Here is a 26,832-nt window from a genome sequence, read left to right as displayed (position 1 = left end):
TTCCCTTCTGATCTGGCAGCACCTCAGCCTGAAATGAGGGCTCTCTCTAGGGTCAGTGAAACCTACTCCTTCTTCACAAGCCCCTAAAGCACCGTCCACTCACTGCTCTCTTTATTCCCATTGATTTGAACAGGTAGCCTTTTTAAATGGACTGGAGTCTGTTTCTCCGTGTCTTAGGAACCGCTGTTTTATCGGTGCTCCGCAGAGCTTTCAGTGTTAGAGCTGGAATCAGGGCTATCAGCCCCTGAAGGGAGGAGACCATCTTTATGTCATCATCATAATATTTAATTTTTAAGTGTCAACAGTGAAAAGCTTAACAAAAACCATAACACAGTGAATAGTTAGACTTCCCCCTGAGGCAGCACAGCTACCTGTCTTTATTCTCTTCCCCCGTACCATCGGCTCCTTCCTCAGCCACCTTGTACCGTTTGTTTCTGTCGAGTCCCTTAGGCAGCCTGGGCTACTTTTTCCCCTCTCTCCTTCCCTTAGGCCCCAAAGGTGGGGGAAGAGGAGCAAAGCTTTAGATGAGGGAAGCTCTAGCCCTCAGGTTGGGAATAGTCTCTACTCGCCACTCTCCTGCCCGGTCCCGTTGGTTGGACTGGGTCGGGCCACCACGTAGCTTTAAGGAATCATTCTTTAGAGTGCCAGAGGAGATGGCGGGGGCTCGGCTCCCCCAGTCAGGCTCCTGGAACCCCCACACCTCCTTACTGTGAGCCAAGCCTTTGCAAAGAAGAGCTGAACTCAGACCCCCGCCCTAATCTTCCACTTCCTCCCCTCCCTCTCCACACAAGCCCCCCCAGTCCCAGAACGCCACTCATTGTCTGGGGTCCTACGCTCCAGAGAAGCACTTGTGCCAGCTGGAACTGGGGAGTCCTCAAAGTAAACCCTTTCCCGAAGTAAGCAGGGTGGGCCCATGGTGGGTTAACAGAGGGAAAAGTTAAGGGTGCCCAGGAGGGCAACTGGCCACTGTTTCTTGGGTGCACGAGAGGTCTCACCCAATGGGGCATTTTTAGGCTCCAAAGTTAAATATGGATAAGGCATGGCTGAATGCCTTCCCTGGGCAGTCAGATCGGGAGGAGCTCTAAACTGGAGCAAAAGGGAGTTTTAGCCCAGGTGGCAGGGTAGGGAGCATCCTCTCTGAGTCAGTTGCTCCCTTTGGAGTGGTCAGCTACAGCTTTGGTCCCTTGGGGTTTCATCCAGATGTAAACTGGAGTTGTGTGGCAAGAAGCCCGCTCCCCTCTAATTGAGGGGCTGTGGTTTGGTCTGTCTCCCTGACAGAGTGGTGCCGACTGCCTCCTCAGATGGTGAGGAGGTGGGCTGCTTGGCTGCTGTAACCTTGGAGCAGGCCTCTGGCCCCCCGCTTCTGCTTCTTGGGGAAGACAATGTTACCCAGGAGAGCTAGGTTCCACTGTGGATGATGGGCTGCCGCAGGGAGCTCCTGGAAGAGCCGGAGCAGGAAGTCTCGGTGTCCAACCTTAAGAAGAGGGCAGGAGGAGGAGGACGAAGAGGAGGATGAAGGTGGGGGGGAGCTTGCTCTTTGGCATGTGCAAAGCTGCAGTGTCCCAGAGCAGTCAAAGCTGCTGTCACATTCCTGATTCCTGTGAGGGCCTGAGAGACTGAGGGAAAGAGTGCAAATAGCAATTAGCCCCAGCCTCTGGCAGTCCTGATCCCTCTCCCCTCTCCCCCCACAGCCCAACTCAGCCCCCTGGTCCTTACCCGGCTCTGGGTGGCAGTGCCAGAGGTGGAGGTGGAGAACTCTGAGTACTTAGACTTAGTAGCGATGCAGATCCAACGGCGATACTCCTCCCTCACCTGTGAGGACACAAAGAGGTAATGATAAGAACAATGATCATAATAATAATTGTGGTATGTGTTTAGAACTTACTCTGTGCCAAGCATTGTACAAAGTGTTGGAGGAGATCCAAGACCATCAGGTCAACCAGAGTCCCTGTCCCATATGGGGCTCACAGTCTCGGGGGTGGGGGGCGGGTGGGGGAACAGGTGTTTCACCCCCATTTACCGGTGAGGAAACAAGCTCAAGGGATTCAAGGTGAAGGTAGCTTGGGGAGCACCTCCTTTTGCCTACTCTCGCTGGCTACTCTGGCTTCCAGTCTGGGAAACCAGGCTGCACCTGGGGCAACCTCGCAGCTCCTTCCTTACCATCCCCCTCCCATCCCTGCTCTTCTATCCAGGCTCAGTGGGCCAGGGAGACCTGGAATGAGTCAGCAATGCCCTTTGGGGCAGAGCTGGCCTCAGGCTTCATCCCTTGATGAATTGCCCCTGGCTCTCCCTCTAGGCAGGGCGCCCTGGGGCAGAAGGACTGAGGGGCTACACTGACCTTCTTGTTGAGTAGGCAATGCAGCAGGAAGAGGAAGAAGCCCTGGAAGCAGTTGAGTATAGTAAAGATGTAATTCAGAACCTGGGTCTCTGGGCCAAAGAGGAACAAGCCAAAGACCCAGGTGCAGCCCAGAACACAGAGCTGGGCGATGGCAGTGATGGTCAGGGCCCTGCCGGGGGAGCAAGCAAGGGGGAGAATGTGTGGTTAGAAATTCAGGGAGCCCAGACGGTGCAGTGCTGAGCTGGGGCTGCCTCTGCGGCCAACTGTCAAGCTCTAGAGCCTCGCAGGGGCCGGGCATCCGGGACCTGGCTTGGCCTGGCCCACTCCGGTCCCTGGAAAGTACTGGCTCTTGCCTGGGTTGGCCAAGCGCGGTAGCGGTCCCATCCCAGCCCAGCAGCAAGGGATGCCACCAAACCCAGAGTAGACTGGAGCTCAGTTCCGGAGACGGCGCTGTGTAGGCCCCGGTGCCCCGTGGGCCCAGCAGACCTGCGGGACAACCGCTGGGTGTCCCGGCAACTGCCCTGGAAGTGAGTCAATTCCGGTTTGGCAGGGCTCACTTGCCATTCGGTGGCACTGTGGCCCCCCCCGTCTGATACGGGGAGTTCCGGGATGGGGTGGGAAACCATCCCAACTTGAGGGGAGACGTGGCTGGGCTGGGGCAGTCTTTGTGCCCAGCTCCCTAAACCAGGGCTTTCTGGTCTCCCTCCAGCCCAGCCACTTTGCCCACCCTTAACCTGGACAGGAGCTAGGGCCATCCTCACCTTGCTTTCTTTAGCTTTTTCATGTCTGGGTTGATGTCAGAGAACTTCTGGGTGAGTTTCCAGACCGTGATCACGAAGATGATGGCATTAAGCTAGGGAGAGGAGACCCTGGGTCACTTTGGAGTCACCTGAACTCATTTCCCCATCTTCCACCCATCCCCATCCTTGGGCCTGGCAGCCAGCCTCCCCACCTCCCGTCCTCCCCCGAATCTGATGGCCAGACAACCTGAGTAGGCAGACCACTGAGGGGAATACTTAGGCTTCCCTGTGGTGGAGAAGAGAGAGGGAGAGAGAGAGAGAGAAAGAGAGAGGGAGAGGGAGAGAGAGAGAGAGAGAGAGAGCACCCTACGGGGACCCTTGGGAAGCCCCAGATCCTGCCCTGCTGGCAGGGATGGGGATGGATTGACGTAAGGAGTTACCGCAATGATGACGGTCACGGGTCCCAGGAAGCTCCAGAGGAAACCTCTCTCCAGGGACAGCCAGCAGCTGTGGGAAGAAGTCAGGTAATAAACACAGAGTGAGTGTGCAAGGTACTGGACTTGGGACCTCAAATGGGGAAGTTACAGGCTCAAGCCTCTTTCAGAGAAACTTCCAACTTGGAAGAAGAGGAAAGAGTTGGGGAAGGTGGACATAAGGTCCCACCTTGGGCATTCAGGTGGGTAGGGGCCGGCCGGTCAGGCCTCTGCCTGTTTTTTCAGGACTGGCTCGGGCACGGGGATTTCGGAACACACCAGCCTGCCCCTGATGTGGGGCCTGGACTGTGGACTCCCCATCATTGGGGGGATCATCGGCTGGGGCGACCAGGTTCTCAGGAGGGAGACCGGAGGTCCCTCAGGGGCGCCGAGTCCCGGTCCCCCATTCCGTCACGGAGGAAGGGAGCTGAAGCCAAGGCCTCTTGCCTCCCCGCTGCCAGACTCACTATCTCTCACGGCCATAACCCTCGCTGTAGATGGCGGCAGATATGGCAACGATGAGGCCGGGCATTCCGTAGCCCAGCAGGAAGAGCCAGCGCTTGCGGAGGCCGTGGGCGTTGAACACCTGCACCACGAGGAAGTAGAGCTCCAGGCCCTCCAGGCACATCCAGCAGAATGCGGCCAGGAAGAAGTAGTGCAGCAACCCTGCCACCAGGCGGCACTGCAGCCCCACCTGCAACCAGGCCAGGCCTCAGTCGGGGCAGCACCAACCCAACCACATCCCTCCCAGGCCTGGAGGAGGGATCCGGGCATTCTGGTAAATAGCCCCGCCCCGAAATTAGTAATAATAATGATGGCATTTGTTAAGCGCCTACTATGTGCCAAGCACTGTTCTAACCGCTGGGGTGGATACAAGGTGATCAGGTTGTCCCACCTGGGGCTCGCAGTCTTAATCCCCATTTTACAGATGAGGTCACAGAGAAGTGAAGTGACTTGCCCAAAGTCACACAGCTAACGGCAGAGCTGAGATTAAAACCCATGACCTCTGACTCCCAAGCCCGTGCTCCTTCCAACGAGCCACGGTGAAATTGTGCCTTATTGGCTAGCAGCCAATGCCCCGGTTTTGCTGGCTCCACGTCGCCACACCCGAAGAGCCCTAAAACTCCTCCACTTTCTTTTCCGATACCAGCCATCGGCACCACATCGGCCTTCCCGAAGCTCACGTACTGGCCAGCCAACGGTCCCAGTGCACTTATGCCAAGCACAACGGGCTTCTGCCTTCCGGAGCATTCATGGCCCCTGAATGGGGTTTTTTGTTGTTTGTATAGTCCATTGTGTTACAATGAGCGTTGTTTTTTTAATTTCCCCATTACTGAACTCTGGAACTTGTATTGCCAGTGGCAGGGGACCAGAATTCAGGTTTCCTGCCTTCCAATTTCCGGCTTTTGCCAGACGGCCACACCCCTTGAGAAAGACAGAGCCGGGGGCAGCAGGATGCCGGGAAGAGGGGGGAAGGTCGGGCATGGTTACCTCATAGGTTTTGTTGGTGGTGCCAGCTAGGAAGATTGTGGAGCCTACAAAGAGGCAGAGGCAGAGGTGCAGGTGGATGGTGTTGCGGGAGCCTTGAAGGGAGCGGCACAGCAGGAAGGTGAGGATACAGAGCAGCAGGCAGACCAGGGACACAGCCAGTCCCACTTGGGTGATCACTGACAAAGACCAGTCCTGGTGGGGAGACATAGGGAGGAGGTCAGAAACCCTGGCCCGGATCCTGCCTGGTACTCTTGGACTTAACTTCTCTATGCCTCAGTTCTCTCATCTGGGGAAATGGGGAGTCAATACCTGTTCTCCTTATTTAGAATGTGAGCCCCATTTGGGACCTGATTGGTTTGTATCTATCCCAGCGCTTAATACAGGGCCTAGCACATTGTAAACACTTAAATACTTCAGTTATTATTATTATTACTTACCCCTTACCAGCCAACTGGCCTCCACCAGGAGCCCTCTCCTTGGGGCTATCACTTTTTTATGGTATTTAAGTGCTTACTGTGGTATTCGTTAAGTGCTTACTATGGGCCAGGCACCGAACTAAACACTGGGGTAGAGACAAGCCAATCAGGTTGGCCAAAGTCCATGTCCCAAAGAAGGCTCATAATCTTAATCCCCATCTTACAGATGAGGGAACTGAAACACAAGAGAAGTGAAGTAACTTGCCCAAGGGCACACGGCAGATGAGTGGAGGAGCTGGGATTAGAACCCAGATCTTCTGACTCCCAAGCCCGTGCTCTTTCCACTAGGCCATGCTGTTTCTCTCTCCCACTAGGTCCCCTAGTCCACGATGACCCTCTTCACTTCCGGGCCTCACCTATCAATCCATCAGTCAGTCGATGTTATTTATTGAGCACGTACTGTGTACGGAGCACAAATGGGAGAGTACAATACAACAGAGTTGGTAGATGGGATCTCTGCCCACAAGGGAGAGACAAACATAAAGATGGATTACAGATAGGGGAAGTAGTGGAGGATAAGGATGTAAGTGTTAAAGTCTGGGGTGAGTTTCAAAGTGCTTAAGGGGTACTCACCTCTATGTCATACTGGGCCATGAGGATGGCGAAGCTGCTGAGGTGGGTACAGGTGCAGGTGGTGCTAGTGTCAGAGCTGCCCGTCTTCTCACAGCCTCTGGTGGCCCAGTGGCCGCTTCCATCGCTATCCCGCTCCCAGAAGGCACAGATCACCTCCTGCTTCCATTTGATTGGCACATCCTGTGGGCAGCGTGAGTGGGTCAGAGACACGTTGCTCCCCAGGGGAGAAGGAGTGTGGTGGAGTGGAAAGAGCCTGGTTGTTAGGGGACCTGGGTCCTAGTTCTGGTTCTGCCAATTACTTGCTGTGTGACCTTGGGCAAGTCACTTCGCTTCTCTGTGACTCAGTGCCCCCATCTGTAAAATGGGGATTAAGACTGTGAGCCCACGTGGGATAGGGAGTGTGTCTGAAAAACTCATATCTACCCCAGTGCTTAGACCAGTGCTTGACACATAGTAAATGCTTAACAAATATTTAAAAAAAGTAGAGAAGCTGGTGGAGAGGAGAAAGGAGAGAGGAGGCTGGAGAAGCTCACCAGGGCAAGCCCTGTCTCCAGGGCTTTTTAATAGTATTTGTTAAGCACTTATGTGCCAGGCACTATACTAAGCACTGGGGAAGTTACAAGATAATCAGATTGGACACAATCCATCTCCTAAATGGGGCTCGCCGTATTAATCGTCATTTTACAGTTGAGGCACAAGGAAGTGAAGAGACTTGCCCAAGGTAACACAGCAGACAAGTGGCAGGGCTGGGATTAGAACACAGGTCCTCCGACTCCCAGGCCTGTGCTCTTCCCACTAAGACCACGCTGCTTGGAAAGTTACTGTTCCTAATGGGAATCAAGGTCCAGAGAAGTAAAGCCAGGGACCTCCATGGCTGCATGGGTGAGCAGCAGAGCTGGGACAATCGCTTCCCAAGCTTGGCTCTTTCTCTCAGGCTAGTTGGCTGTCCTTGGCCCTCCCTCCCACCCATCCTCCCTCAGGGTTGTTCTTTTGGACTTACAGGGTGATTGAAAGCCAAGGTGACGGGGGAGCTCAGCGTCTGGGTGTCTGGGTTGCTCACAAAGATGGAGCTGACGGTTGATAGCAGGACCGGTTGGCCTCCCCGGACCGAGGTCTCATACTTCTTCTTCAGGCTGACTTCCTTCTTGGGATCCACTTTCAGGGTGGCATTGGCCAACAAGTTCTTCAAGCCATGATTGGAGATGAGCCCCACCACAGCCGAGTCTGCGGGATCAAGTGTGTAACTCAAAACCTTCCTCCACCCCTGGCCCCGGCCGCATCACTGGCCTAGTGCCAGCCAAATGCCAAGCTTGGGAGAACAGACGTGATCCAGGGGATTATCAAGGGCCCCTGGGAGCGGCAGAGTCAAATTTCCCAGAAGCTTGCCTCCGACTTGGGTCATTACCTGAATGATTTTTCCCCCACACCACGTCCCTGTTCAGCATCATCTGAGTGTCTCTGTGGCGCAGGTTGATGGATTCTGCTCTGTTCTCTGGAAACTGCCTCTCCAAGGCCAGCTCTGCAAATACAGGGCAGGTGAGAGCCAGGTAGGAGGCTGGCTAGGTAATGAGAAGCAGGGGAGGGGCTGGGTAAGCTCACCTGTGCCTTTTGAGGTGCGGGTGTGGAGTTGGCCAGAGGGCAGGGCCTGGGAGAGGGTACGTAGAACATCCTCCAGGCCAGTCAGCAGGGTGGTGGCCACCTTGAGCCGGGTTGAGATGGGCAGGGCCTCCATGTCCCCAGGGTTCCCCAGCAGCTGGTCCACCTCCTCCAGGAGGCCCTAGGGAGCAGAACCATTGCTTCTCTGAGCTCCAGGGTCAGTCTACCTGGGCCTCTTTCCGGCTTCTTCTCCATGGCTCTGAGGCTGAGCCAAAGGTGAAACTGACCCAACCTTCCCAGAACCTCACAGCCCAAACTGAAGCTGCCTGGCCAAATGAGCTCTCTCCTTGAGTCTCTGACTTCATCACCTCTGCGTGGCCTAGTGGAGAGAGCATGGTTCTAGGAGTCAGAAGACCTGGGTTCTAATCCTGGCTCTGCCCTTTGCCCTCTCTATGACTGTCACTTCACACAAGTCACTTCTCCGGGCCTCAGCTTTCCCCTCTGTAAAATGGGAATTCAATACCTCTTTTCCCCACTACTGAGACTGTGGGCCCCCTGTGGGACAGGGACTGTATCCTACTTGATTAACTTGCATCTACCTCAGTGTTTAGAACAGTGTTGGACACATAATAGGTGCTTAACAAATACCATCATCTCATCTTCCTCTTACCCTTCCTCCCACCCTCAATGCCATTTGCAACTGCCCACTCACTGTCCAGTGGTTCCTTTCCCTCTTCCTTTAAACATGCTTCTCTCCCTTACACTGAAGAAGCTTCCTCTCAATCCCACCGCACCCTCCAGTGATCGCCCCACCTCCCTGCTCCCATTGCGGTCCAAACTCCTAGAATGGGTTGTACAGACCCGCTGCCTCCACTTCATTTCTACCTACTCCCTTTTGGACCCTCTACAGTCTGGTTTCCACCCTCTTCACTACACTGAAACGACTGTCTCCAAGGTCACCAATGGTTTCCTCCTCACTGGATTTCATGATCTCTGCTCCATCCTAACCTTCCTCGATCTCTTGGCTGCCTTTGCCACTGTGGACCACTGCCAGGACACAGTTCTCTTCTGTTTTTCTTCCTACCTCTGGGCTCTTTCTCAGTCTCTTCCACTGGCTCCTCCTCTTCCCCTCACCCCCTTACTCTGGTGGCGGTTGGGGAAGGGGTCCCTCAAGGCTTTGTTCTGTCTACTCTACTCATCTCACTTTATATACACTCTCTGGGGAACTCATCTGCTTCCACAGCCTCAGCTACCACCTCTAAGCAGGCAGGCAGGGATGGTATCTACCAACTCTATCATACTGTACTCTCCCAAGCGCTTAATACAGTGCTCTACACACAGAGCTCCATAAAGACCACTGGTTGATTGATTGATAGCTCCCAAATCTATGTTGCTAGCTCTGTCCTCTTCCCACATCTGCAATCTCACATTTCCTCTTGCCTGCAAGACTCCTCCATATGTATGTCCCAGATTGAGTTCCTCATCTTCCCTTTCCAATCTTCTCCTCCACTTAACTGTCCCACAATAGTTGACAACACCCCGCCCCCAACCCTTGCTTCTGAAACCCACAACCTGGGCATTTTCCTAGATTCTTTTCTCTCTCTGTCTCTCTCTCTCTCTCTCTCCCCCCCCTTCTCCACCCCTCTCATTATACAGTTTGCATCCTCCACAACATTTCCTGGATCCACCCTTTCCTCTCCATTCAAATGGCCACCACCCAGGTCCAAGTGCTCGTCGTCTACTGGCTTGAAAATAGTGAATAATTGTGGTATTTATTAAGCACTTATGTGCCAAACACTGACCTAAGTGCTGGGATAGATATAAGATAACCAGATTGGACACATTGTGATCCCAATGTGGGACAGGGACTAAGGTGGAGGGAGGAAAGATATCTCAGCCCTATTTTACAGATGAAGAAACTGAGATCCAGGGAGTTCAGGTGACTTGCCCAAGATCACACAGCCAGCCAATGGTAGATCTGGGACTAAAAGCCTAACCCCATGTTCTTGCTACCAGGCCACGTTGCTCAGCCTCCTCATTGATCTCCCAGCCTCTATCCTCTCCCACTTTTACTTGTTCCTGCTGCTTGGATCTCTGAAACGTTTTGCGCAAGTCTCTCAACTCCTCAGAAAACATGTTCGATGATGCCCTGTTCACCTTCATTGCATCAAGCAGAAGCTCATGACCATCAGCTTTAAGGCACTCCATCAGCTCTCTCGGGCCTATCGATACACTCTTCTCCTTCACCCCAACTCACACTCTCTGTAACTCCCAAGCTCACTTTCTCACTGTACCTCATTCTGAAGTCTCTCATTCACTCATTCATTCAGAGTGGCTCAGTGGAAAGAGCCCGGGCTTGGGAGTCAGAGGTCATGGGTTCTAATCCCCGCTCTGCCACTTGTCAGCTGTGTGTGACTTTGGGCAAGTCACTTAACTTCTCTGGGCCTCAGTTACCTCATCTGTAAAATGGGGATTAAGACTGTGAGCCCCATGTGGGACAACCTGATTACCTTGTAACCCCCCCAGTGCTTAGAACAGTGCTTGGCACATAGTAAGTGCTTAACAAATGCCATCATTTTTATTAATATTTTTATTATTATTATTATTCAATCATATTTACTGACCACTTACTGTGTGCAAAGCACTGTACTAAGCGCTTGGGAGAGTACAGTATAACGACAAACAGACACATTCTTGCCCATAACAAGCTCACAGTCTAGTGGGGGGAGACAGACATTAATATAAATAAATAAATTGCAGATATATACAGATATATGCATATGTGCTGTGGGGATGGAGGGAGGATGAATGAGGGAGCAAGTAGGAGTGGCACAGAAGGGAGTGGGAGAAGAGGAGAGGAGGGCTTAGTTAGGGAAGGCTTCTTGGAGGAGATGGGCCTTCAATAAGGCATTGAAGTGGGGGAGAGCAATTATCTGTCTGATATGAGGAGGGAGGGCGTTCCAGGCCAGAGGTAGGATGAGGGCGCGAGGTCAGCGGCGAGATAGATGAGATCGAGGAACAGTGAGAAGATTAGAGAAGCAGCATAGTGTAGTGGATAGAGCATGGATCTGGCAGTCAGAAGGTCATGGGTTCTAATCCTGACAGCCACTTATCTGCTGTGTGACCTTGGGCACGTCACTTTACTTCTCTGGACCTCAGTTACCTCATCTGTAAAATGGGGACTGAGACTGTGAGCCCCACGTGGGACAGGGACTGTGTCCAACCTGATTTGTTTGTATCCACCCCAGCGCTTAGTACAGTGCCTTGCAAATAGTAAGCACTTAACAAATACCATTATTATGATTATGATTATTATTAGCATTACAGGAAAGAAGTGTACAGACTGGGTTGTAGTAGGAGAGTAGAGAGGTGAGGTAGCAGGGGGCAAGGAGATTAAGTGCTTTAAAGCCAATGGCCAGGAGTTTTTTTTTGATGCGGAGGTGGATGGACAACGACTGTGAGCCCGTTGTTGGGTAGGGATTGTCTCTATCTGTTGCCAAATTGTACTTTCCAAGCACTTAGTACAGTGCTCCGCATACAGTAAGAGCTCAATAAATATGATTGAATGAATGAGTTTCTTGAGGAGTGGGGAAACATGGTCTGAACGTTTTTGAAGGAAAATAATTCAAGCAGCAGAATGGAGTATGGACTGGATTGGGGAGAGACAGGAGGCTGGGAGATCAGCAAGGAGGCTGATACAGTAATCAAGGTGGGATAGGATAAGTGCTTGCATTAATGTGGTAGCAGTTTGGATGGAGAGGAAGGGGAGGATTTTGGTGATGTGAAGGTAGAATTGACAGGATTTAGTGAGGGCTTGAGTATGTGGGTGGAACGAGGGAGAGGAGTCAAGGATAACGCCAAGGTCATGGGCTTGTGAGAAAGGAAGGCAAATGGTGTCGTCAACAGTGATAGGGAAGTGAGAGGGAGGGCAGGGTTTGGGTGGGAAGATAAGAAGTTCAGTTTTAGCCAGATTACGTTTGAGGTGACGGGAGTACATCCACGTAGAGATGTCTTGAAGGCAGGAGGAAATGCGAGACTGTAGAGAGGGAGAGAGATCAGGGCTGGTGATGTAGATTTGGGTGTCATCAGCATAGAGGTGATAGTTGAAGTCGTGTGAGCGAATGAGTTTTCCAAGGGAGTGGGTGTAGATGGTGAAAAGAAGGGAGCCCAGAACTGAACCTTGAGGGACACCCACAGTTAGGGGATGGGAGGCAGAAGAGGAGTCCGCAAAAGAGAGTGAGAATGAGCGACCAGAGAGATAGGAGTAGAACCAGGAGGTGAAGCCGAGGTTGGATAATGTTTCAAAAAAAAAAAAAAACCAAGAGAGGACAGTGTCAGTGAAGCTGAAGTTGGATAATATTTCCAGGAGAAGGGAGTGGTCGATAGCATCAAAGGCAGCTGAGAGGTCGAGGAGGATTAGGATGGAGTAAAGGCCGTTAGATTTGGTGAGGAGGAGATCATTGGTGACTTTTGAGAGAGTGGTTTCTGTGGAGTGAAGGGGACAGAAGCCAGATTGGAGAGAGTCAAGGAGAGAATTGGAGGAGAGGAACTTGAGTGGGTGTAGACAGCTCGCTCAAAGATTTTGGAGAGGAATGATAGGAGGGAGATGGGGCAATAACTGGAGGGAGCCGTGGGGTCAAGGGAGGGCTTTTTTAGGCTACAGGAGATATGGGCATGTTTAAAAGCAGTGGGGAAGAAGCCATGGCTTCCAACCCCCCGCCCCCCTCACATCCTCCCTCCTGCCCGGAACTCCTTCCGCATTCAAACCCTCCAGACCACAGCTCTCCCCGTCTTAAAAACCCTTCTGAATTCTCGCCGCCTCCAGGAGGCTTTCACAGATTAATTATTCTTCTCCCCAGATCATAACCTCCCTACTCTCACATCAGCTCTTTTGCACCACTTTGGCACTTTTGCACTCACTACTTCCCATTGGCCTTTTGAGCATATTGCTGCGCAAACTCCCAAAACGTTCAAGCCCTTTTCCCTCCTATTTCCAAATTCTTTCATGTCTGTCCCCTCCCCTCCATTGGAAGCTTCTTCTATTGTTCTCTATCAAGAGTTTAGTAGTGCGTTCTGCACACAGTAGGTGCTCAACAAACATGATTGATCGAACGGTTGATTAACTGGCAAAGCTACTGCTCCCCAAAGCGTGACTACACCCACTTGGAACTAACCATTCAATTCCAAACAGCCCAGGTGAAAGGAAAAGTATACGTAGTTGTGTGCTTTGTGTGCTTTATGTTTTGGTGTGTGCTCCCGTCTGAGAGGTAGCTCTGCTTCTGTGGCCCTACCCAGAGCTGTGTACACTCTTCCAAAACTCAGTGCTGTGTCCACTTTGTCAGGGGGCACTTGAGTCACATAATACAACCCCATTAAAACCCTAGGTGCCTCAAGCCTCTTGTTGGTCCCTAGAGCCTTGGTCTCCCATTCTCCCACCTCGATTTCTGGTTGTACCTTGAAGACCTCCTCGGCAGTGACAGCTGTAAAGTTTTGGATGTGGTTTTGGGTGTTATTCAGGAAGTGGGATAAACTCTGCGGAGAGAAGAAGGCAGGGGGATCAGGAAGCCCATCCCTCCCTTTTCACATAACAGGACTTGGGACATGAGGGGGCTGAGGGGGAACAAGAGAATGGGGGTGGGAGAAGGTGAACTTCCTGAGCATCAGGCTCTGGTCCTACGCACCTTGCTGGTGACTCCTGGGGGCAATGTCCAGGAGGTGAAGGAGATCCCTGCAAGGAAAATAGAGAAGGGGGGTTGTCAGTGAGGTTGGAGGGTAGGGAATAGGGGCAGAGGGTGGGATGAGGGGAAGGTGGGACTGCCTGACTCTCCTGTTGAGTCTCACCCGAGGGAAGTCCTTGGTCTGGCCTCAGGATACTCCCGCTTACCTTGACAGATGGTGTTCGGTGTCACGTCCTTAGAGTCGGGCAAAGGACGGTAGCCTTTAGGACACTGGCACTTGAAACTGCCCTGAGTGTTGGTACAGTTGGCAGTGTTGTGGCAGGGAAACTGTTTAGCACGGCACTCATCTATATCTGTGGACACAAAGTCGGGGAGGTCAGGGCCCCATGTTGGGGAGATTATGGTCCCCCGTCTGGGAGCTGCCTTTTGTGACCCAGGCTCACACCCCCTTGCTCCCAGCAGCCAGCGAAGGCAGGCAGAGGGGACCCTTCTCTGCGGCCCAGGAGAAGGAGGGTGAGGGCCCTGTGTGGATAAGGGCACTCCCCAACCGTGAGACTGCCCCTCCTCTGTCCTTTGTTCCCATCCCAGTCATGAGGTCGCTTAGAAATCGAGAAGGGGAAGCGAGATGGTTAAGCCCAGAGTGACCTACAGGTCTGTGGTCTGAGGCGGGAGGGGGGGTTGGCTCCAGGGTCCCAGACCCAAGAGACTCCTGGCTCCTCGCCAGGCCCTGGCCTACCTACGCTGCTCTGGGACGAAGGTCCCACAGGCCACCTCGGTCTAGCAACCCAAGCTTGCCCCCTTGGTGACTTCTTCTCTGTGGCTCATCAGGCACCCCCAGTCCTCTCCTCGTGCTCCCTCACAGTGGAGCTGTGGTTTCTTCCCAGTTCCTCTTCCTCTTCCTCTGCCCCTCTGGGGCCGGGTCCGGGCCGACAGAGAAGAGCACTGCTTGGTGGTGCCTTGGCATCTTCCAGAGTCGCAGTTTCAGTTCCCGAACACGTCCGGCGGCCGGGGGGAGAAGCGCTCGTGTGGCTCAGTGAAGGCTGCCGGGACCATTCAGGCCTGAGGTCCACTGGGTGCTGGGGCCCCTGTATGGGTCAGTCAAGTGGGGCCTGGGCCTCTGTCCCAAAAAGCCCTGCACCAAAACTTCCTCTCCCAGCTCAGGAGGGGTGGTAGTTTGGGGTTCTGCCTCCGGGAGTCCTTGGGCTCTTCCCATGGGAATGGGTGAGTCTACCATCTAAACTGGAAGCTATCTGTAGGCAGGGAATGTGGCTATCAACTCAGGTGTATTGTACTCTCCCAACCACTTAGAAGAGTGCTCTGTGCTCAGTAAGCGCTTGATAAATACCATTGATTGATTGATTGATTGACACTTTCTCCCTGGGGTGGTACCTGTGCAGATCTTGGATGTGTCCTTCTGGCTCTTCCCAAAGCCAGGCTGGCATGTGCAGGTGTAATCCCCGGGGACATTGATGCAGACCCCATGGGGCTTACAGAGAGAGCTGTTGTGCCGACATTCATCCACGTCTGCAAGGGGAAGAGACAGGGGGTGAGGAGTGACACTCCGGCCAGGCGCACACACAGACGGCTGTGGGAGGGGGCGGCTGAGCAGTCTGGAGCCTCCCGGCATCATCTGGCCGCTGGGAGGGAGTCTGCGTGACGTGGGAGAGGACACGAGCAGGACAGATGGTTCCGGGGAACCAGCCTGGGCGGCGCCACCCCCTGTAAATGGTCCTCCACTTTCCCATCACCCTCCTCCACGCCGGGGGCTGGGTAGGCCAGGAGTCCCGAGGCGATGGCCACCGGCGCTGGATCATCTCCTCTCGGCTCAGTGGGGTTCGGGCCAGGGCGAGGCAGGTGACACACGGGCCTTCTACCAGCTGGCTTTGTGGCTCCTTCTAGGCCTGAGGCTGGGGGATTCCCACTCCTAGCGAGGAGGGAGCTGAGCACTTCATCACTCCGGCAGGCTGCCCATCCCAGGTAGCCTAGGTAGGTCGCAGTCCCATTGAGTCCAGGAATGGCTTGGGATCTCAGCAAGTGACCCCGTCAGCTGGGGGATGGAGGAATTTCCATCTTCTATCTCTGGCCTTTCCCTCCCTGCATTGTTGCAGCCCGGGCAGGGGATTCGGGGACAGTGAGGGCTGGGACGGACACCAGCCCCGGGCTCCCCTGCTCACAGCTGGCTTGGCTCCGAGATTCTGCCTGGAATGGGGTGAGTCTTCCCCCCCAATCAGGTGCATCCTGGAGAAAGCCAGCAAGCAGGGGAGCCAATGGCGCCTGGTTTGAGGAAGACGGATGGACGGAGGGAAGGGCAGAGGGACCCAGACAATGGGACATAGCGTCGTGCCTGGTGAACTGAGGGAGCTCAGTGGGGGACTATCTACAGGTCAGAGGAGACCAAAGATGGCCCTGGGCTGGATCGGGCCAGCAGAAAAGGAGGGACGGAACGATCTCTAGGATTCAGCCGGCGTCCTCATCAAGTCTTACTGCTCAAACCCTAGGGAGTGGCTGCTGCCGTCCTAGCATCGGTAACTGATCAGAGTCCTGGGCCCTGCCCTCCAGGTGCCTCCACCTCCCCGGAGCAGCTGCTTCTTGGCTTCTCTCCAGTGGACTCTTAATGGCCGGGTGTCCTCCCGGGCTCCTTGAGCTGCAGACAGGGGTAACCCTCTTCTCCAGAAGGCCCAGCAGGGAAGTGGGACAATTCTGAAACCTCCCAGCTGCAGGTCGCGAGTTAAGAGTCGTCTTGGAGCCAAGGTGGATGGAGGGGCCCGGAGGGAGGGGCCTGGGGAAACGGCCATCTGCAGGGGGGACCCTCCTGAAGGCTGTTCTCCAGGGCCGGGGCAAGATGGAATCCACAGATTCAGCCGGGCCGGGCTGGCCATCTTGCAGGACTTCACCTCTGCTCCCCAAGACCCAAGGTGGGGGAGCCAGAGGACGGGGTGCCAGCTCAGCTGCTGCCACTCGACTGGAGCCTCAAAGTCTAGCTTACAGATGCTGTTACAACCATGGAGCACAACTGGGCGGGAGGACTCTGGACTTCAGGCAGCAGGCCCAAAGGTCACCTCAATCAATCAATCAATTAATCGATCAATGGTATTGATTGAGCCGCTCATTGTTTACACAGCATTGGACTAAGCGCTTGGGAGAGAGTCCAATACCATAGAGTTGGTAGACACGATCCCTTCCCTCAAGGAGCTCACAGTCCCCTCTAGCACTTACGCATTTTTATAATAATAATGATAATAACTGTGGTTCTTGTTACGTGCTTACTGCGTGTCAAGCACTGACCTAAGCCCTGGGGTAGATACAAGATAATCAGGCCCCATATGGGGCTCACAGTCCAAGTAGGAGAAGCAGCGTGGCTCAGTGGAAAGAGTACGGGCTTTGGAGTCAGAGGTCATGGGTTCAAATCCCCGCTCCGCCAATTGTCAGCTGTGTGACTTTGGGCAAGTCACTTAACTTCCCTGGGCCTCAGTTCACTCATCTGTAAAATGGGGATGAAGACTGTGAGCCCCACGTGGGACAACCTGATCATCTTGTATCCTCCCAGCGCTTAGAATGGTGCTTTGCACATAGTAAGCACTTAACAAATACCATTATTATTATTATTAAGTAAGAGGGAGAACAGGTATTGAATCCTCATTTTGTAGATGAGGGAATTGAGGTACAGAGAAGTTAAGTGACTTTCTCAGTCACACAGCAGACAAGCGGCAGAACTGGGATTAGAACCCAGATCCTTTGACTCCCAGACTCATGCTCTTTTTCCATGAAGCCACGCTGCTTCTCACCCCATGTGCATGGACATGTATGTATGAATGTGTGGATGGCTGGATAGTTAACTGCGTAGTCAATTATTTATTTTGATTACTCTTTTTGCCAATATTTTTAGGTCTGTCACCCCCAAATGAGTGTACTTTCCTTGTGGATATGGAACGCGTCTCATGCTTCTGTTGTACTTTTCCAAGAGCTTAGTACTATGCCTTGCAACCAGTGGGCACTCAATGAATGCTATTAATCAATCAATCAATCAATCATATTTATTGAGTGCTTACTGTGTGCAGAGCACTGTACTAAGCGGTTGGGAAGTACAAGTTGGCAACATATAGAGACGGTCCCTACCCAACAGTGGGCTCACAGTCTAGAAGGGGGAGACAGATATTACTACTATTGTAGTATTTATTGAGTGCCTTTGATGACTAAAACTTTCTCTCGTGGATCACCGTAACCTGTTCCTTAGTGACATTCTCTTCTTGAGCCTTGACCTCCTCCAGTCAGTCTACATATTTTACTGTGTACTTACGGTATGCTTCCGCAATTTCTGCCTTCTCCTCTCTCTCATTAGAGAGTAAGGTCTTTGAGGGCAGGGGCCACATTTTTAACTTTTATTATCTGTTCTCAAGCCCCCAGTACAGAACTCTGCCCACCATGACTGCTCGATGATGCTGTTGATACTTGGCCTGGCTCGTTTCTGGTTTGCTGTTACCCTCACCCCCTAATAATGATAATAATAATAATTATTATGTTACTGTTAAGTGCTTACTATGTGCTGAGCACTGTTCTAAGCACTGGGGTAGATACTGGCCATTTGGAGGGAAGAGAACCGTGCTAACCATGTCTAGGCTGGCTGGGTTTGGCTCTGTGCCCACCCAAACCCAAACACAGGCTTATGTCTCATCCCCTCTGATGTGTGTCCCTTCTGATGGTGGGAATGGGAAGGTCTTACCTTGGCACTTGTTCTCACTCGAATTCTTGAATTGCTTCTCCCCAGAGGGCAGACTGAATCCGGTGACACAGCTGCAGTTATAGCTTCCATCTACATTCTTACAGTCTGCGTTCGGTCCACACTGCACGCCATTAGGGCCTGCACACTCATTAATATCTGCAACATGACAGAGGACTCACATTCCGGTCCAAAAGGGGCCCATCTCATCTCCCATCTAGACAGGACTGCTCACCTCCCCGTCCTGGGAAGATGAGAAGGTGAATTCTTTACCTTCGCATATTTCCAGTAGGTCCGAGAAGAACTCCTTCTCATTTGTAGTCCTGAATCCTGGTTCACAGGTGCAGTGGGTTCTATTGACACACCTGGCGTGCTGCGGGCACCTGGCACAGTTACTATCAACTGCAGAAAATTGAGAACCTGATCAGGAGGATCCAGCCGGCCCTGTTGGATTGCGTCCATTCCCATCTTGTGTACTCCCTGTCCAGGCCCACCCCATCTGCACAAGTGTGGGGTGTTCTCAGTGAGGGCCAGATACGCGGCCTAGGACAGTGTCTGTTGGGCGGGCTCGGGTGTTGCCAGCTGGCCGTGGGGCAGGGGCTGGGGGCAGGTGAGAGGTGCCACCCAGGCTGAGGGCAGAGCTCTGCTGGACCACTGGTAGGATGGCACACAAGGCCCCTGGTGGGATATGCTGTGGGAGGTGGAACACATCTCTCTCCCCAGTTAGGACACTGCCCTTGACCCTCTGAACAAGCCTCTTACCCCCCCTTTGCGGGGCTGCACTTGCCCCCTTCCATGTGGGCAATGGTGCTGCAGGCCGGAGGTCCCTTCCTCCCCCAGGGATGACCAGGCTTTGAGCAGACTCACCTTTATTTGGACTCCCCTGGACTGTAACTCCAGCCAGACTCAGTAGGATGCAGAGCCCTGGAACCCAGAGAGGGAGAAGGGGTGAATCACTGATGCTCTGAGATAGACACAAGTCTTAGGGTGACCCCCGAGAAGCAGCCCTGACTCAAGTTTACGGGACAGGCTCTGCATGGCCCAAGCCAGAATTGCCGGGATTTCCCCATTGAGAAAGTTTCCCCCAGGGGACATTGTAACCCCAGGGCAGGGAGAGCGCCATTCCCAAGGGACCTCGGCATTCCTGGGAGGTCAGGACCTAAACACCAGCAACTTACCTGACCCAAGGAGACCCGCTGCAAGGTCAGTGTGAGGATGAAATTATGGATTAGAAAAAGGTAAGGTCTGCTGCATTGAATGAATGAATGAATAAATAAATGAACAGGTGGCCATCTTTGCCATCAGGAGGCCCTGGGTAAGCCTTGGTTGGGACTGAGCCGTGGCCCAACCTGTGGCTACCCTGTCTCCCTCTCCCAGCCCTGCCTTGGCCCTCCCCCTCTGGGCTTCATCCCAGTCCATACCACTCTGCCCTGAAGGGAGGACGGCAGGGTGGGCAGTTCAGCTGCCTATGTGGAGCTTAGTACAGTGCCTAACACGTGGTAAGCGCTTAACAAATGCCATAATAATTATTATTAATTATTACCATTATACCAGGAAAAGGAACAGCGAGGAAGGTACACAGAGACCTACAATGTCTGCAATTCACCTGACCTGGCCCTGGGACATCCTCAGCAAAGTTGCAGGTTAAATTGGGTAAGTAGTTTTTTGTTTTTGTAGGACTGGGCCAGGTTCTAAATATAGTGTCCATGCCAGATCACTACTGGTGCAACCCAGCTCACCTTAGAACTTGGCTCTACCCCACCCTCCCTGGGCCTCAGTTTCCCTTTCCAGGAGATGGGGAAAAGAGGTTCCTCACCAGGCTAGACGGTCAGAAACATAATAAGGACACTAGGTGGGAAGGTGAGTGGTGGGAGGAGGAACACAGATTGATTGGGTGGAGTGGGAAATGGGAGAAGGATTTTGGTCCCAGGACTTCTTCTGGTTGATTTCGCCCTGTGGTTTCTCAGAACAGTTCCCTTACATGACTTCCGTTGTGCACCCAGCCCCCACCTCCCCACACACTCAAGCCTCACCACAGTTACCTTGCCCATATCCTCCCTGTCCTGGAATTCCCTTCCCCTTCATATGTGACAGACCACCACCCTCCCCAACTTCAAAACCCTACTAAAATCACATCTCCAACTTGTACTTCCCAAGTGCTTAGTACAGTACTCTGCACACAGAAAGCCTTCAATAAATACGATTGAATCAATCAATCAATCGTATTTATTGAGCACTTACTGTGTGCACAGCACTGTACTAAGCGCTTGGGAAGTACAAGTTGGCAACATATAGAGACAGTCCCTACCCAACAGTGGGCTCAGAGTCTAGAAGGGGGAGACAGAGAACAAAACCAAACATATTAAGAAAATAAAATAAATACAATAGATGTGTACAAGTAAAATAAATAAATAGAGTAATAAATATGTACAAACATATATACATATATACAGGTGCTGTGGGGAAGGGAAGGAGGTAAGACGGGGGAGATGGAGAGGGGGACGAATGAATGAATGAATGAATGAATCTCCTCCAAGAGGCCGTTCTCTACTAAGCCCTCATTTCCTCTATTCCTCCCTTCTGTATTGACTTGGATCTTTAAGCACTTGATAATCACTGCCCCCTCAGCCCCGTGGTAGTTATGTCCGTATCTTCACACTCCACCATTTCCCCTATCTGTAATTCATTTTCATGCCTCTCTCCCTCTTTACACTGTAAGTTTCTTGTGGACAGGGAACCTTTCTACCAACTCTGTTATACTGTACTCTCCCACGTGCTTAGTTCCATGCTTTGTCCATAGTAAGCACAGAATAAATACCATGGATTAATTGATGATTGGAAGGCGAGGATAGAGGGCTTGGGCAGAGGAGGCCAGTGGCAGGAAAACACTGAGGAGGGATAGGCAGAAAGTGGAGATGGAGGGGGATATGAGCTTCCACTGCAGAAGAAAGCCTAGATTCCATACAGCTGTCATGCTGTCACAAATGTTCAGAAATGTGGCCAATATTCTGGGCTTGCTGGCTTTACGTTGCCAAACCAGGAGGGCCCTTAAATGCCACTCGTCCACTTTCTTCTCAAATGTCTAGTCGTCAGAACCACACTGGCGTTCCCAAGGGCCCCATACTGGCCAGTGAAGACACCAGGGGCCCTTCTGTGGATGGACTCCGGGACCAAACAGTCCCAGGGGGACACGCCCCAGGCCGGCACCGAGGGCGGGGCCTTTGGTTGAAATTCCAGACTTGGCGGCTCTGCTACCAGTCCAGTGCCGAGCACAGCGGGTTTCTCTGCCTTTGTGAGTATTCATGCCCCCCTCCCTACCCTGCCCCCCAACCAATCCCAACTGCCACCATTTTGTTTTTCATGTTTGTATGGTTCATTGGGTTCCATCCAGTTTTTTGTTTTAAATTATTTTTTAAATTCTCACATTGCCAAACAGTGGACCTAGGATTTGCCTCTGGCTCATAAGTCTCATACTCGTCCATTCCCCTCCCTCAACAGACACGCACACTCTGGCTGGCAGCATCCTGGCCCCTGATTCTCGCTTGAATGTTGCGATCTGGTTTCATGATGGAGCCCAAGTCACCCCAGGGCATCGCTGACACAGGAAGCAGAGGGAGCCGGTTCCCAGGGTTCAGTCTCTACCAGAGACCCCCTTCCCTGCATACGCTCCACACTCTGTCCCGCTCAGCTTCATCGTCCATGTGCCCTGATCTCCTGAGTCCATCCCTCTCTGCAGGAGAATCCCTCACATTATGTGCTGCCCCCTATTCTGTCCTCTGCCCTAGAAGCTCCGCTCTCTTCTCGGGGTGCCCAGAACTTCATCCTTCCGCTTTGATTTTGCCTCCATGCTCTATTAAATATTAGAGTTTTGACAGCTGGTTGCCCTGGAGGGAGATGGGAGAGGGACAACCCTCAGTTCAGTTCACGGAGAACCCAAGCGGAGCGGTCTGTGAGTTCTCAGAGCCAGCTGACGGGGAGGTGGGAGAGGGCTGGGGGAGAGAGGAGATAGATAATAACAGGGTGGTATGTTGAGGGAAGGGGAGGGGGGCAACGAGTGGAAGGAGAAGGGAGGGGGAGGGGACAAAGATTGAGTCATTTCCTGGACAGAATGGAATAGCTGAGTCACTCACGGATCATCATTCACAGATCCTGTCAGAGTAAACCCCCAAAGAGTTTCACTCTTAAAGGGAAATTCTGAGATTGTGACCCCAGTACCAGGAGATGCTGAAGGAGGCTGAGCCACGGTCCTGGATTTTTCTTTGCAGAAGAGGCTGTGGGTGTGTTAGGTGAAAGCCCGAGAAGCTGGGAGGCCAGACTGACTGTTCAGGTGCCCATTTAGACTACCCATGCCCTTTCTGTGACTCAGTTTCCCAGCTGTCAGAAGATGGAAGGTGGCTCTTCTCAAGGAGATGGAAGAGAGGGAGGGGTCCACGAAAAGTCCTGACAGCTCCCTGCATCCTTGCAGCATAGACCTCATCTGCTCTGGAACTCGACTCCCACAGAACCTAGCATGTCACCCTTCCAGTCTCGGAGGGCCCCGGAGGCCTGTTCTACCTCCCCGCTCCTACCCGCTATTTCCACGTCCTGCCTCTCACGCCTCTACTCATCTCCATCTCCTTTGCTCTCCTGGCCTCCCTCTCCCAGTTTCCTGTCTAGGTTCCAAATTCTCCGCCAGGCACCCTCTCTCCCAAAGCAGGTGGAGAGCAGCTGGGGGCCACAGCCCAGGCCGGGAAACATTCCTGGGCCTCCCTGGATTTCCAGTGGGGTCCTAAAGAGTAGGGACAGAAAGAAAGGGAGGGTACTGTGGGACCAGCCCCACCCAGGCAAAAGAGAAACACGCAAAGATCCAATCTTCCAGATACAATCCAATGGCACCAGAGCAATGCACTGGGAGTCGGACTTGGAGGGGGGCTGAAAAGAACTCATTTCCCATTGGCGATCCCATACTTGCCCTGTTCCTGGTCTGTCAGTGGGGTAGGCAGAGAGGGAAATGGGGGTATGGGGAAGAAATTAGTCTTGCTTCCTGGGCAGCTTAGTGATTCCCCCAAAGGAAAAGGACCCAGGAATCCTGTTGCCAGCTTCCCAAGGTAAGAGGATGGATACAGTTATTAGTCCTCTTTCTGAGTGGGGAATCCATCCTCAGTTCTTTGGGGGTCCATAACCTCTCAGAGGACTACAGAATGGCCTCCCGTCTGGAAGAGAGTGCCTGGACTTCCCTCAAAAAACGTCCATTAGGAGCCAGCAAGTTTGAAATTCAACTTTCCTGAGACACATTTTCTAGAAGGCCCAGGAGCACCAGGGGCTTTAAGCCCCCACTCGCTTCTCCCCAGTCCCATTCTCAATCAATCATATTTATTGAGCGCTTACTGTGTGCAGAGCACTGTACTAAGCGCTTGGGAAGTATAAGTTGGCAACATATAGAGATGCTCTTGGGCCTCCCAAACATGAGAGTTGAGGCTCAGGGGGTCAACCCTGAACTTTGCCCAGGGCCTGTGCTGCCTACTTCCTTCTCTCTGGCTCCCTCCAGGAGCCCCTGATGATGCCTTTAGGGACCTTGGGCTCTAACTGGGAACTGATTTGGAAAAGCTACAAACAGAAGCTGGGACAGAAGCTGCTCCCTCCCTCCCAGGCACATCTGGTTCCCATTTCCTTCAGAAGCCTCCCACTGCTTTCTGCATGGGGGGCTGGTCGAAGTGGCCTCCAAACCCAGCTGCTCCCCAAGTTACATTTTCTTCTAAACCCAAAGAGAGTTAAGAGCTCTGCCTTTGGGCTCTCTACCTCTGCTCTGTCCGAGAGTGGCGCCGATGCCATTGTGCATGCCCTTCTGGGAACCTGTCTTCGGGCAAGGTTTACATCTCCCTTCCAGCTGGCCCTCCCAAGGGACCTTCAGTTGCCGCTGAACCAAGGGCAACAGTGAGAACTCCATCCCCATCTCAGGTCAGGAAAGTTACTGGCTTCTTTTTCACCACCCCCCATCCATAAGGAAAGTGGAGCAGGGAAGAGAGAGAGTCACCACCGGAGGAAAGTGACCACCCTAAGGTCACTTTCCGATCTTTCCCTGGAACACCCTAGCCAAGGATCCCAAAGCTCTTTGTAAGTTCAGAAGTTCAGTGCCTTGCTCAGAGGAGAGAGATGTAGCCACCGAGACCCCAACTGAGCCAAATTCAGGTCCCTCTTGTTCCCAGTCACCTATTCACTTGAACCACACTCTTTCCTCACCCCCAGTTCTTAGACGGGGAGAAAGCTCAGGGGCCTGGCTGTCCCGGCCCCTATTCCAGCCAGCCTCAGTGCCCATCCTCCCGTCCACTCCCCGCCCCTCCCCAGCCACCTCCTCCCGAGCCAGGGCCCAGGCACCCGGCTTCCCCATTCACCTGCTTTCATCATTCTGTTTCTTTTTGGAGTTAGGAGCCAATCCCAGATATCCTTGCCCCTTAGACCTTCCTTGTCCACCCGGTGGCTGCGGAGCTGAGGGAGGCAGTGAGGCAGAACTCTGTGGTTGGGGCAGCCCCTGTTTGTGTCCAAATGACTGTTTCTTCACTCTCTTTGTTTTCTTTGTTCCTAAGTAACCATGTGGCCTCGATAACGGTTAGGACAGAGCTATGGGTGGAGCTATACCCTGGCAGAGAGCTGGGTGGGTGAGGAAGGATGGTGGGGGAAGTCAAAAAGATGTGTCAAACCAGAAGTCACCAGCAACAACGCTGGTTCCCTTTTGTCCCACCTCAACTCAGATCCCACCCGATCCCCAAATAAAGACCAGAGGAGCCAGGGCTGTGGGGAACAGGCCCTCCTGCCCCTGGAAAGAGGGAAAGGAGGCACGAGCCATTCAGAATCTCTAACCCACCCATGGTGTCCCAGGACAGAACCTTAAACTCGACACCTTTGGGGAGAGTTAGGAGAGTCCCCTCCTGCCCGGAACAGGGAAGTGGAGTCGTCTGGGTGCTTGCCAGCCTTGCTACGCTCAGGAACGTGTCTACCAACTCTCTTAGACTGTACTCTCCCAAGCGCTTAGTGCAGTGCTCTGCACACAGTACACGCTCAATGAATATGACTGATCGATTGATTACTACACCAGTCCAGGCTCCCCCTGCCCAAACCCCAGTCCAGGCACCAGTGTCCACATGGAGTGTTCCCGCCCAAGGGAGCGGCAGGAACTGTTTTGTGTTCAGTGCCAGTTTCATTCTTTGTCCAGGGCAGGGCCCTGCCAGCATAGTCAGTTGCCAATTACTGCTTTCTATTTTGCTTGCTGTGCCTGTGGACCAGAGGAGAGAGCAGATAGGAAGCTCACCCCCTCAGAGCCAAAGTGCCAGACCTTCCCCTCCCCACAGCATTGTCACCACCATCTCCAAGGAGCAAAGGACCTGGTGTGGGTCTAGGGGTTGCAGAAGATTTCCCCCACACACACACACACACCTCCCACCTTCCTCTCTAGCACTTCTAGGGGGCACAAAAGCCTGGGGAGTGGCATTCCCAGAAATTCTCACCCAGGAGGCAGCAGTGGCGCTGGGGCTCCATGCTCCGTGTCTAGCAGCAAGAGGAAAGAAACGGGATCTTGACTCTCCAGGAAGCTGAGCTCAGGGAGTGAGTGGCTGTGAGGGGTTGGGCTGTCAGTGACTGAGCTTTTATGAAGGGGCGGCTGCTGTCAAGATCCCTCCCCGGAACTGGCTAGGTGGCCGCTGGAGAAGCCAGGGAGTGCAGTGTGGATGTGTGTGGATATGTGTGTGTGTGTGTGAATGTGTGTTTGTGTGTGTGTGTGTGTGTGTGTGTGTGAGAGAGAGAGAGAGAGAGAGAGAGAGAGAGAGCAGGAGAAATAGAGAGCCAGAGCCAGAGTGAGAGAGGCAGAAATGCATAGGCAAAACAAGTGCATGTGTAAGAACATTTTGGTTTGAATATACACACAACCCTGCATAAACCGCACACTTGAAACCCTCGTCTCCTTACATATCAACAGAGTGGAAACCGATACCCTCTCTTTTTTTAATTCACCACACGCAAACATACGCAATTATGTGGTCTCTACACAGTGTGAGTGCTCGGGTGCTCTGGCATTTTTTCGACGCTCTTCCCGAAGTGCCAAGCTTTCTCTGCGGCGGCCCCTGCCCCGAAAGTGTGGTAGCCACACTTTTCTGCTCCCTCACCAACCTGCCCTGCAGATCGTCCCTTCCTCATCCAGGGAGTTTCAATCAATCAATCAATCAATCATATTTATTGAGCGCTTACTGTGTGCAGAGCACTGTACTAAGCGCTTGGGAAGTACAAATTGGCAACATATAGAAACAGTCCCTACACAACAGTGGGCTCACAGTCTAGAAGGGGGAGACAGAGAACAAAACCAAACATACTAACAAAATAAAATAAATAGAATAGATATGTACAAGTAAAATAAATAGAGTAATAAATATGTACAAAAATATATACATATATACAGGTGCTGTGGGGAAGGGAAGGAGCTAAGATGGGGGGATGGAGAGGGGGACGAGGGGGAGAGGAAGGAAGGGGCTCAGTCTGGGAAGGCCTCCTGGAGGAGGTGAGCTCTCAATAGGGCCTTGAAGGGAGGAAGAGAGCTAGCTTGGCGGATGGCCAGAGGGAGGGCATTCCAGGCCCAGGGGAGGACGTGGGCCGGGGGTCGATGGCGGGACAGGCGAGAACGAGGTACGGTGAGGAGATTAGCGGCGGAGGAGCGGAGGGTGCGGGCTGGGCTGTAGAAGGAGAGAAGGGAGGTGAGGTAGGAGGGGGCGAGGTGATGGAGAGCC

General features: G+C 53.0%; 1 protein-coding gene across 4 annotated transcripts; it reads right to left on the bottom strand.

Annotated features, from left to right (window-relative positions):
* Positions 1-263: 263 nt before the first annotated feature.
* Positions 264-25,706, bottom strand: ADGRE5 (adhesion G protein-coupled receptor E5). Of its 4 annotated transcripts, none has more exons than XM_038772668.1 (19): positions 25,564-25,706; positions 18,950-19,006; positions 18,356-18,484; positions 18,086-18,241; positions 14,755-14,889; positions 13,572-13,718; positions 13,369-13,415; positions 13,142-13,219; positions 7,691-7,868; positions 7,497-7,610; positions 7,092-7,315; positions 6,092-6,271; positions 5,043-5,234; positions 4,019-4,245; positions 3,519-3,585; positions 3,100-3,191; positions 2,339-2,507; positions 1,717-1,812; positions 264-1,616 (listed from the first exon to the last, which is right to left on the bottom strand). In XM_038772668.1, exons 1-19 carry the CDS (start codon positions 25,592-25,594, stop codon positions 1,584-1,586), a joined length of 2,352 nt encoding a protein of 783 aa, XP_038628596.1. In that variant the 5' UTR covers positions 25,595-25,706; the 3' UTR covers positions 264-1,583. The 4 variants fall into 4 exon arrangements, with proteins under 4 accessions (XP_038628596.1, XP_038628597.1, XP_038628598.1 ...); XM_038772669.1 differs by lacking the exon at positions 25,564-25,706 and adding an exon at positions 24,454-24,590; XM_038772670.1 differs by lacking the exon at positions 14,755-14,889 and having other exon boundaries at positions 25,564-25,705.
* Between the last annotated feature and the right edge of the window lie 1,126 nt (positions 25,707-26,832).

This window comes from Tachyglossus aculeatus, chromosome X1 (assembly GCF_015852505.1).
Source record: "Tachyglossus aculeatus isolate mTacAcu1 chromosome X1, mTacAcu1.pri, whole genome shotgun sequence".
NCBI lineage: Eukaryota > Metazoa > Chordata > Mammalia > Monotremata > Tachyglossidae > Tachyglossus > Tachyglossus aculeatus.
Note: the sequence above shows the minus strand (reverse complement) of the source record. Positions and strands in the feature narration are given on the sequence as shown.